Raw genomic sequence first — 12,230 nt, forward strand, 5'->3', positions numbered from 1 at the left:
ATTGCTCTGAGCCTCTGAGAAATTCGTCAGCTTTCTATGAAGTTTGTGCACCATGATACTTTGGAACAAGGTTTTTATTAGGAAATGTTCTCTATCCCTTAATATCCTTGCTGGCATCATGTATACTGTTTGGAAGAAAAACTGCAAATCTCTAAGTGATCATTGTTGGAAACTTACTGACTATATGCTAAGGGGCTGCGAGTCAAGCAGATACTTCCTTTTCAAAACTCTGTACCAGACACAAAGTAACTGAACTCAGGTGTTTGAAAAATCAGAACTGAGATTAGGAGATTTTTCTGTTCTCACGGGGTATCTACAAAAGGGAGCAAGCAGCGTAGTGAAGAAGAGAGAGTCTTCTAGGTGAGAAGCTGGATGAAGAGAGGACAGGAAACTGAAGACAACACAGAAGGAAACAGCTATCAGAACAAAGAATACTTGGAGAATATTAACTTGTACTGCAAGAATCTGGAGTTTTAAATTTGAACATTAATTCATGAGTGAAAAAAGCCTCTGTGCTAAGTATCTGCTGCAATGACTAATCACTCTGAAGTGAAGCATGGAAGATCCATGTTCTAGTGTAGCCAGTAGGCTTGCTGATGCTGATACAGATGCATGGTTGAGTTTTTAATTTGATGGAAACTACTTTATGGTATGTCGAAAGTAAGAACTGATGATCAACATTAATTTTAATTTAAAATGTAGCTTTCTGTATCTTTCTCTGAATGGAATCTAACCTAAATCAGCTGCATCAAGTCCAATCTTAATTCTTGCATTTTCTGAAGATAAATACAGTTTGAAGTAAGGCATCTTTGTAAGAAGCAGGTAATGGCACCTCACGTTAACTGGCACCAACAGTGATACCTTCCTTTCACTAATATACAAGATTTTGATCTCTCTTGCAGTAGTAAGTCTATTCAGTATCCAGTACCAGAACTAACTGGGAGTAAAAAGTTTTATTCTTCCATTAAGTGGAGGGTTTGTGGTTTTTTCAATAGCCAATAAAGTTGTTTCCACACTCAAATAAGGGCCAGGAAATAGAATGCACAATACATTCTCATTTGGCAATGCCAGCCAAGACACCAATTCCAAAAAACAAAACAAAATTACAATTTGCCCTTACTGGTAAAATATAAAAGCTAGGAGGTAACATTTGCAGAAGCGCTTATGAGTTAAATCTTTCAGAAAATTCTGATCTACTCAAGTGACACTCCTAAATCTAGTTCATACCTAAATCCTTCTTACTGAAGTTTCATGATGCTTCAAGCACAAGCCATCTGACCATGCTGGAAGTATAAACTACAGCCAAGGCATTTGCTTTCACTCAGTTAAATAAGACACTTTTCAGCAAGGATGCTAGTCCAATCACTCAATAGCAGAGCTGCCCCGTTCATTGTCAGCGAGAACAGTATTCTAAACTACTTCTCCTACACTCATTACATCAGAGCAGCACATTTTACTGCGGCGTTAAGAGATTCAAAGTGATGCCCCCAGAGGTCCTAGTAATTCACACAGGAGGGCACAGCATGAGAGGCAGCAAGTTGCTGCTGACCTGCGTGCATCACACTGATGTATCTATCCTTCAGGCAGACAAATAGTGTATTCAGAACTTAATGTGAGATATAACAGACTACATTTGTACACTATTTTTATTAATATGCTTTTGGTCCTATTTTACATAAGCAATAATAAAGCACAGATAAATACCTAGGACAGCATGTTTGGGCTTGAGGCTGTGGCATGTCAACACAGCACATCATCATGAAACAGAAAGGGAAAACACTATCCTGAAAGGTAGACTGGCAACATTTGCCTGGGTGCAATGTCACATTAGCATGGCTATCTTGCTTTTGGTACTGTTCGTAGACTGCTCCATACTGTGCAGCCCAGAGATCTGCCCATCAGTACCCCTGAAAGCTGTATGCTAAGTTGCAGTGCCTCATTTCACTTTCCCTTGTTCTTGACACTGAGTTTTGCAAGTCAACAGCATGATGTAGTCCTTTAGTGAAGAGATCCAAATATTTTTGTTACTGAAACAAAACTAAAAATCTGTACCTTGGGCAGGCCAATAAGAAGTTTTACAAGTACTATTGGGTAAGAAGACACAGCAATTTCTCTGGTTGCTCTTCATTTACCTGATTTGGCCTTGTTTATTGGCCCTCAAACATCAATATCCCAAAAGGAAAATGCCAGTCTGTTCAGAAAATACTGCCTGCTAACTGGTAAGAATGACAGATCAGATCAATCCTATATCCTCAATATCAAAGACTTCATTTCTCAGAAAGACACCTTTCCTTGCACTTATTTTCATGAATAGTGCTTTAAGAGCCTGTAAGTGAATAAGAACAACATCCTTGTCTCTAAATTAGAGAGACATGGATTCGATGGATGGACCACTCAGTGGATAAGGAATTGGCTGGATGGTCGCACTCAAAGAGTTGTGGTCAACGGCTCAATGTCCAAGTGGAAAACAGTGACGAGTGGCGTTCCTCAGGGGTCGGTTCTGGGACCAGCACTGTTCAACGCCTTTGTCGGCAACATGGACAATGGGATCGAGTGCACCCTCAGCAAGTTTGCCGATGACACCAAGCTGTGTGGTGTGGTCGACATGCTGGAGGGAAGGGATGCCATCCAGAGGGACCCTGACAGGCTGGAGAGGTGGGCCCATGCGAACCCCATGAAGTTCAACAAGGCCAAGTGCAAGGTCCTGCACGTGGGTTGGCGCAATCCCAAGCACGACTATAGGCTGGGTGAGGAATGGATTGAAAGCAGCCCTGAGGAGAAGGACTTGGGGGTAGTGATTCATGAGAAGCTCAACATGAGCCAGCAGTGTGTGCTTGCAGCCCAGAAAGCCAACTGTGTCCTGGGCTGCATCAAAAGAGGCGTGACCAGCAGGTCAAGGGAGGTGATCCTGCCGCTCTACTCCGCTCTTGTGAGACCCCACCTGGAGTACTGCATCCAGCTCTGGGGGCCCCAGGACAGGAGAGACAACGAGCTGTTGGAGCGAGTCCAGAGGAGGACCACGAAGCTGACTGGAGGGATGGAGCACTTCTCCTGTGAGGACAGGCTGAGACAGTTGGGATTGTTCAGCCTGGAGAAAAGAAGGCTCCAGGGAGATCTAACTGTGGCTTACCAGTTTCTGAAGGGGGCCCACAGGAAAGATGGTGAGGGACTGTTTATCAGGGAGTGTAGTGACAGGACAAGGGGTAACGGGTTTAAGCCGAAGGAGGGTCGATTTAGATTAGATGTTAGAAAGAAATTCTTTATTGTTGGAGTGGTGAGGCACTGGAACAGGTTGCCCAGGGAGGTTGTGGAGGCCCCATCCCTGGCAGTGTTTAAAAGACCAGGTTGGATGAGGTTTTGGGCAATGTGGTCTAGTGGAGGGTGTCCCTGCCTGTAGGAGGGGGGTTGGAACTAGATGATCACTGAGGTCCGTTCCAACCCAAACCATTCTATGATTCTAATAAAGCATTAATGTAAATGGAACAAACAATTAAATTTATGAAATTAATTTTCTAGGCTAGCTGCAATGTCAGCTGACAATTTCAAATGAAAATAAATAGACTTCATACCACAATATATTAAAAATTTAGAACAGTCATCCTCACTCCAGTTGGCTTTTAAAACAGAATGATGTGGGAGGGTTTTTAAAAAAAGCTTTCTTGCTTTTGTGGCAAACATCAGCATTTATGTCTTCCTGAGCAACAATGAACTCAGTATTTTCAAAAAGAAAGACCAGTTTTAAAGTCTACTTTAGTTAATGCTGAAGTAATGGAGAAAACAGTATTAAATATTAATTCCATTCAAAAGCAGAATTGACCTGAGGAGATGTAACTAGCCACATAAATCCACATTACCACCATACAGCAGACATCTCAAGACTATTCATACTCCATAGATTGTTAGTTCTGTGTATTCATGAGCTAATGTTACAATACATTAGAAAGGACTGAAAAATGAAAAATAGCTTTGCTATTTTAAAAGTTGTACATTTCACTAAAATATCTCTTCTACATTGCTAATAAAGCAATAGCAATGTTGCTAATTGAATTTTCGTACTTCAGCAATGACACAAATGTAAAACTTGCACATACTTAAACAGAAACATGCTCATGTACCTATGAAAGTCTTTACTGATTACTCAGACTTGTTTTGAGACAATGGTATTTTATTTTAAAATGATGTAGGGAAAGTACAAATATTTACATGAAGAGTATGAGTTCATCTTCAACTTGTGCAAACTGTCATGTAAACAGAACAGAGACACTGTATCACGTGATCTTTGAAACGATGATATAGAAAGTGCACCAAAAACTGCACTGAACACAAGAAATCTGAAATATGAAAACTGCCCACAAAAAAAAAAAAAAAAAAAGACCTAGAAACCACAAATGAAGAATGAAAACAAAATTAATGTGATTTTTCCCACTGGCAGTTAACAGAGTGATACTCCACTGTAAGGCTTAATCCATTTTATTGCCATTGTGCTGCTGTAAGAGAACTCAGCATTATAAACAGATCAAGATAAGTTTAAAGGAAAAGAATATATTTCACACTCAGCACTGTAGCTTCTAGCAGATATACACAGAAATTAAGTGTACCAAGCAGCAGCCCCCTACACAGACTTCTCTTACCTCTGTAGTTTGTAAATACAGAAGTCACAAAACAGAGCCTTCTGACAACATTTTAATTTTTCAATCAAATCAGGCATGTATTAAATATAACAAAAGGAAAGGAAGATACTAAAGTGCTATGTAAGCAACAATAAAAGACACTTTTAATATAAAATCATCATAAATTAACTAGCTAATAAAAAAAATTCATTATTGGCCAGTGAAATTACACATAAAGAGCCTTCATTCACATGGTCAAGAATGGCAAAAAAAACCCCAACGATACCAAAAATATTGATATAGATCAACTATAACATTACAAAACAAAATAAAGGTATTGTTTAAATCACTAATTCTGAACCTTCACATCTTTTAAGTAACATTGAATAGACAATAATTAATTTGTACTTTAGAAATTAGAACTCTTCGCAATTAACAATTGTTTAGAAACTCACTAGAATCTTGTTGCAATTCTAATTTAAAAAGTTGAATTATGTACCCTTCAGTTCTCTTACAGATCTTTATTGGACAGTATTTTTTTTCCTTCCCCTAGTTATTATGTCGGAATGCATATTCTAAAACACCTACTATGTTTTATTCCAGAACATCAAATGAAAAAACTTACCAAATTACAGATCTAAAGGAAAGAAGTGTTAACTTTCAAAGTATACATACTTCAAAAAAAACCAGTTTTTCAAGAAAATTGTAAAGAAAAAACGTTGTACATATAATTCTACATGTTATTACACAGTTTCAAAAATTGAAGGCATTTGAATACTTACTACTCTACAGTGCTTATTATGGTAGAATACATCTACTTTAATATATATTAATAAGTCTTCCCACTTCACAGATGGGAACCAAGAGGGAGAAAAATGGGCTTGCTCAAATGAAGAATATAAAAGGACTGGAAACAGACATCCAATTACACAAGTGCTAGTCTGGAATCATTATTATTATTATTAGTTTCTTCTCAGTTTAACCAAAACTGTTTCAGCTTTTGTACCGTTAGAAGAGCTGAAGCCACTTAATTCTTTGGCAGAGGAGACACAGCTCATTGGACTTAAGCTGAATCTTCTATCTTGCCTCTGAGGAAATAAGGCTAAACCAAAGAAAAATAAGGTTAACAAACACATTAACTTTCCCTTGAGGTCAGAAACATTCCCTAACATACACCTAGTTACCACAGGAAGAATTTAAGGCTTATACATTATAAACGCCACAAAGTCAGCTCAAGAGCCTCTGGTCCCAGACCAGAGCTCTAGTGACCAAACAATGATATGTTGATTCAGTTCAGGCCCCTGAACATTTATGATGACATAATGAGGCCTTAATTTTCCGTAAACAGAAGGTCTGCACCAGAAGGCAATCTCTTTGCAGTCTCCACATTTCTTGACATGAGCATCACCATACCTTGCTCTCTAAGTCCCTTTAAGACAGATGCAGGAGCTTTGCCTGCCCCTGCAAACAGATGATGCTCTGGGGTTGCAATGCTGCAGCTGCACTGGAAATGCCTTGCTTGCTAAGGACCCCACTAGACAAGCAGATGGGTCTGGGCCGAGGCCATCAGATTCAAAGCAGAACCACATACGGTGACTGAGACAAAAAGACAAGGTTCCACAAAACCAAGTGAGCCACTGATCCCAAAGTGGGCAGCGAGGAAGAAAAATGGGCAACTCCCCTGTCTTTTCCCACCCGCTATCATCAACTCCAGCCACACGGTCCTTACCGGTGTTTTGCTACAGTCTGGGACTCATCTTAGCCCTTGATGAGCCTGTTCAGCTCAGTAACCCAACAAAAAGCTAACCCAGCAAAAGAATGGGTTTTGTCAATTTTCTGAGCAGAGTTGACTTACCAAACAATCAGACAAGCACTGAACCAGCAAAAGAGAAATTATAGTAGCATGCAGCCAGGAGTGAGACAGCCTCTTTCAGCAGCAAAGAGTTGGCGAAGCCCATCGTGCAGAACCTCATGTATAAAGCTCCAAAACAAAGAACCAATTCAGGAAAAGTAGTCACTATAGCATGTACATTTCCTTCTTTTCTTAAGGAGAAAGCCTGCCTTCAGAGTACAACCCAGTGTGTTAAGAGGGACCTTAACACATGTTACTTACTGTACCATGTAACTTAACAGCTGCAAGAGGGAACCTTGATTTTGAAATTGGGATCAGATTAAGCAGTAGCTGGGAAATTTTATGTTTCTGCAGAGATCAAATGAAGACATGCTCAAGTCTATACAATATCAGAAAAACTATGTTATACATGAACTTAGCTCAGATGTGATTTTGGCGCTGAAATTTTTTTCCATTTGAGAAAAAAGCCTCAAGGCATCTGCAATTTAAATAATCATCCTCAAAAGGTACGTGAATCACCTTTCTTTTTAAATTATGTTATTAAATGTTTTTTAATAATGACAAAGCCGTAAAAAACATCAAACACTTAATGGCAAAGTTCTATATATCATCAATGAACAGCTCTAGGAAAGGAAAAAAAAAGTTAATTCTTTCAAGAAGGCTACACAGAATACAGAATTAATCCTGAGAGCAAAAGCTATCAATTTAAAAACAATTTTATATACATTTAATCAATTTGATTTTGCTTTGCAACAGAAGTACATACATACATACACACTACATACAGATTAGTGCTGTATTTCCTTTATTGCCCTCCAACCTGCTCAAATGAAATGATGATTTCTATGAACATAACAAAATGTATAAAAGAAAAAGGATTTATGGCTTCTAAATTTAAGTTTCATTTACACAAAACACCAAAGATGTGAACTGAGCAAAGCTGATGGACTGTTTTCTTTCTTCTCCTGGAGTGTGGGACACCAAAGTTGACACCACTATGAAATTTTAGGAAAAATTGCTAATTTTGAACAAAAAAGGATGCTTTCCCTTCCTATTCCCCACTGCTTTGTCTTTGAAGATTAAAAGATTTCCTTTGTTTTAAAAAAATATATTAAAAAGGTTACAGGCATTTTAAAAGGCAGAGACCATTACTGTAATTGACATTCACACATTTGATAACTTCTTACCCTACTGTCATTGACACATGCCAGAAGTTGACTTTATATTTGTTGACAAACAAAGCATCCCTTGGAAAAGTGCTAAACAGAAAACTTCGTAGAGGCAGAAATTCTCAGTTTGACTGACTGACTTCTCCATGTTCCTTTACAACCAGTACAGCAGCAGTACAGCTTTACAACACAAACAGCCTTAAAAGCTAACTCTATAATCATTTCCTCCTGAAGCATTACAGACAACATTATGTTGTGCAGACAAAACCTGAATTACATGCTTAAACTTAAGTTTGTTCCAACCTGTCTGAAATCTAGTCTACAAGAATAGGTGACATCTACGCAATGCACATAAATCTAGTCGAGTACAGGTATTATGGACAGAAAAAAGGACAAACATTTCAAAGCTGACAATAGGATTTCTGCAAACTCCGTAAACACATTCCAAGAACAGCACTGACTACAAGTTCAGCTAAAAAGATGTTCTGTGCGTAAGGTCACATACATCACAGTAAAAAACACAAGCAAGAAAAGATGACAGTGCGTAGTTAACCTAGTAACTGAGGTAGAACATCAAAAAAATTGAGACAAACAGAACGAGAAGTATCACACTATGATACATATCATTTGAAGATGAAGCCAAGAATTTAAATAGGTGTCTAGAGCTACTGAACAGATTCAAGAAAAAGTTGAACACTTAGAGCAGCATACAGGAGTTCTGCTGCTGCATTCTAGCTGGAGTATATTCTAGACAAGCCAGAAAGGGGGAAACAGCCTAATGTGATATTTTCATCTAAAGAAGATAAAAAGACAGGGAAAACACAGAAATTGTCTAAAATGTAAATGGATTTGCCCATCTGAAAGATGTGGCAGTTTGTCACTTCAGTCCCTGTAGTCTCTCCTCTCCTGCAAGTCATTCAAGAAAGTGATGAAGCCTAGAAAACCACACAGACACACACATTGCACTCTTTTGTTCAGCAAGAGGTAATTACACAAGATTGTGGCCGGATATTAGGCCCGCCCGTAGAGTAACTAAAACACAGAATGTAGGTTTGCAACCTTGTAAGGTATATCAAACTATTTGCTTTTACACAAGTGTCTGCCAGAGGCAATAAAATGCATATTTGATAATATCAATATATTGATAGCAAGCCAAAGTACAGTCATTTGAAGACAGATAGTGCAAGAACACCCAGATAAAATATCACATAACATCACACCAAATTTAAAGGGACTAGTGTTCTGTCAGAACAGAATTTGTACTGCCTCCAGCATATGCTAAAGCACTCTCTTGACTACACATAGGAAGGCAGCAAAGAGTCTATAATCCAATAAAACATGCTACAAATCATGCTAGTGCATCACAGCCTTAAGTAAGCATAGGGTTTACTTGTTTCTTAACATGAAGTTACATCAATCCCATTCCACAGGCTGGGGAAAAAAAATAATCAAGAAAGCATGAAACCAAGAAGTTCATCAAAAACTTCAAGATTTGTGGGCGCATATTTTCTTTCATGAGCTATATAACAGTCTTCAGATACTCTTAGATCAAGGGGAAAGGCACTCCCAGAGCAGACCACAGCTGGGAGAGGACAACAGTCTCCCACAATCCTGTCCAAGACTGTGTGAGTGTGCAATTAAATCCCAGAGCAACATGGTTGTTGCCGGCTCCTGCTGGCTTGCTTACCTTCCATACTTAGGGTTTCAGAATATCAAAGCAGTTCAGTGCTAGCACAGTTTTTCTACCAAAAAAGAGAACACGAGGGCTTAAGCACAGAACTACCGTGGATCTTTATGCAAAATGAGATTTAAGAAAGCTACAGAGTGGTCTGTCCCACCTTTGTATCAGACAGTCAATACTTTCCTCCTCGTAACAATACCTTGTACCCCAGTAATATTAATGCACAAGACCGGCATTTAAGTTAAGCCTGAATGTAAGCTGCGCGATTGCCAAGACAGTCTGAAAGAGCAACACACAAATGCAGAAAAACACTTGCAAGAGAGAGAATCTGTAACCGTACAAAGACCTTCAGAAGATGTCTACACCTTTACTACAAACAGCAACCAAGTATTGATGAACTTTTATTAAGCTACTTTAACCCAAAAAAGCTGTCACGCATCTAACTTCAAATAACAGTACTGGCAATGGTAGTAGCAGTCTAGTTAAAATTATTAATGAGGGGTTATTTTTAAAGGTACAACAATTCTGCTTTGCCAGTTTTTACGGTTTACAAAGCCCTTTTCATACTTTCTATTATACTGTGGTTTGAGTCGAGGGAAATCCATATATAAAGAACAAATCAACTCAACATATGTACAAGTCAACTTCTCAAATACTGAAAGCATTCCTTTCATCCTAAAATGTGGCAAGAAAACACCCATGTGTAATAATTACTGTTAAGTAACCCCTAGATACACAGCCTACTTTTTAGCCAGCGTTTTTCTTTTGCCATTGAGGGGAAGAAAGAAAAAAATAAATAAAGAAAATTAAAACAAAACAAAAAAAACCCCATACACACACACACACACACACACACAATCGTCGTGTCTCTCCTGCAAGCGCAGAGGGCATGAGATGAAAGGCAAGCGCGGCCGGACCGCCGGCGCGCTGCCGCACGACACCTCTCCCCGACGGGAAGCCCTCCCCAGCGCACCGCTTTGTTCAGCGGCCGGCTGCTCCGGCGAGGTGTAAAACCCCGGTGCGGTCACGGCTTTCCGGGCAACTTCGGGGACCTCCGGACCCTGGGGGCCCGGCGGCGGCCGGCTCCGATCCGGGCCGCTGGGCTCGGCTCCGCTCGGCCCGGCCGGGCTCTGCCGCCCCGCGCCGGCAGAGGGCGAGGCGGCTGTCTCGCCGGCAACGCCGGGAGCCTGTTTTTGTTACACCGGGGGTATTTAAATGTCCTGCTGTCAATCACAAGCCACTTCCTACACCGCCGCCAGCTCCCCGGCCCGCACGCCGGCGCCGGGGCTCCCCACATAATGGGGGCGGCAACTCGGAGCCCCGCAGCCTCAGCCCGGCCGAGCCGCTTGAGCCGCGGGCCCCCAACTTGCTCCTTTGTTTAACTGCCCGTGAATCCCCACCGCCACCTCCACCTCCTCCTCCCCGCAGCCGGGAGGCTGCCGCCGGGCCTTTATTATTCACACGCTCGGCTCGCAAAACACACGCGAGTCGGCGGCGGCCGCTCTGGACCGGGTTGGAAACGTCAAAGCGGCGAGAGGAGCGGGACGACCCTCCTCCGCCCCCCGCAGCCCTCCGCCAGCCGCCCACCCCGAACAAAACGCACGGCCAGCCAGGAGCCCGGGCCCGGCCGGGGAAGAGCCCCGGCACCCGGCGCGGTGCCCCCTCCTCACTCCTCCGCGAAAAGACCGCCCTGTCCCGGGAGAGACCCCCCGGGGGAGCGGGGCGACGGGGGTACACGACACCTCCCCAAAGCCGGCTCAACTTTAGGGTGGCACCGGCCCCACCAGAGAAGCCGCCGGCCGGGGAGCCCCTCATCTGTTGCTCTTTCATAACCGGCCTCCCCCCGCCCGGCCGCCTCGCCTGACCCGACCGCCCCCTCGCAAGCGAAGACCCATGTGCCCAGGGACTGTAGCCCTCGCCGGCACCGGCCGCTGCCACCGCCGCGGGGGGGAGCAGGAGCGGACAGGAGCCCGTTCCCCCCCCCCCCGCCCCGTGCCGCCACCGCGCAGCCATTGTGCCCCCGGCCGCTACCGGGCGGCGAGGTGGTGGCGGTGGAGACTGCCACCGCCTGTGCCCGGGGGCCGGCCGGCCGACCCGTCGGTTCCCCCCCCAGCGCCGCTCGGCCCCGCGCGGCTCCCGGCGCCTACCTGCCGTGGAACCAGTCCTTGCAGATGTCGCACTCGATCATGAAGCGGCTCACGTCGTAAGGCTCCCGGCACACGCAGTACACGGGGGTCGCGGCAGCGGCCGCCACCGCTCCGGCCATCTTTAAAGAACTCACTGACTGAGGCGTCCGCTCCCCCTCCCTCCGCCGCGGCCGGCGGCACCAATAACAACAGCGCGCGTGCCAGCCCCACACGCCGCGCGCGCCCCGCCGCCGACAGGCAGGCACGGGCAGGCGGCGCGGGAGCGAGCGAACAACAGCGCGCGGGGGCGCGCGCACGTGCGTCACCCGGCCCCCGCGGAGGCGGGAGGAGGGGGGGGAACCGCCCCCCCCGCCCTCCCCGCACGGCGACCGTCCCCTCCGCGCCTGCGCCCCGCGGAACACCCGCACCCCACCCCCACCCCCGCCCGGCCCGGCCGTCTCCGCCGAGCGGCTGGAACTGAGCGTGCGCGGAGGGGGGGGGAGGGGGGGGAGAAGCGGGCTGCCATTGGGCGCGGGGAGGGGAGCGCACGTGCCGCCGCCCGCCCCTCCCCCCGGGAGGCGGGGCGCGGGGAGGCACGCGCTAGTCCTGCCCTCCCCCTCCCCCGGGCCGTGTCACGCGGGGAGGGGGAGGGGCAGGGTGCCGCGAGGACACGGGCAGAGAGAAGGCGGGCCGTGGCTCGCGCCGGCTCTCCCTTATGTAACCGCGGCGGCGGAAGCGGCCGAGCACCGCCGAAGGTGTCCGAAGGCTGGACTGTGTTGCTGGGCCGCCGGC

The 12,230-nt window shown here is 44.7% G+C and overlaps 1 protein-coding gene across 2 annotated transcripts in view; it reads right to left on the bottom strand.

Moving 5' to 3' along the window:
* Positions 1–11,768, bottom strand: part of KDM7A (lysine demethylase 7A) — a 63,441-nt gene extending 51,673 nt beyond the window's left edge. The window contains exon 1 of one of the 2 annotated variants that reach the window (XM_075755300.1): positions 11,460–11,768. In XM_075755300.1, coding sequence (XP_075611415.1) covers positions 11,460–11,578 — 119 coding nt within the window. In that variant the 5' untranslated portion in view covers positions 11,579–11,768. The remainder of the gene's footprint in view (positions 1–11,459) is intronic. The other variant, XM_075755293.1, reaches the window with a different exon arrangement.
* Positions 11,769–12,230: the final 462 nt, after the last annotated feature.

Source organism: Balearica regulorum, chromosome 1 (genome assembly GCF_011004875.1).
Source record: "Balearica regulorum gibbericeps isolate bBalReg1 chromosome 1, bBalReg1.pri, whole genome shotgun sequence".
NCBI lineage: Eukaryota > Metazoa > Chordata > Aves > Gruiformes > Gruidae > Balearica > Balearica regulorum.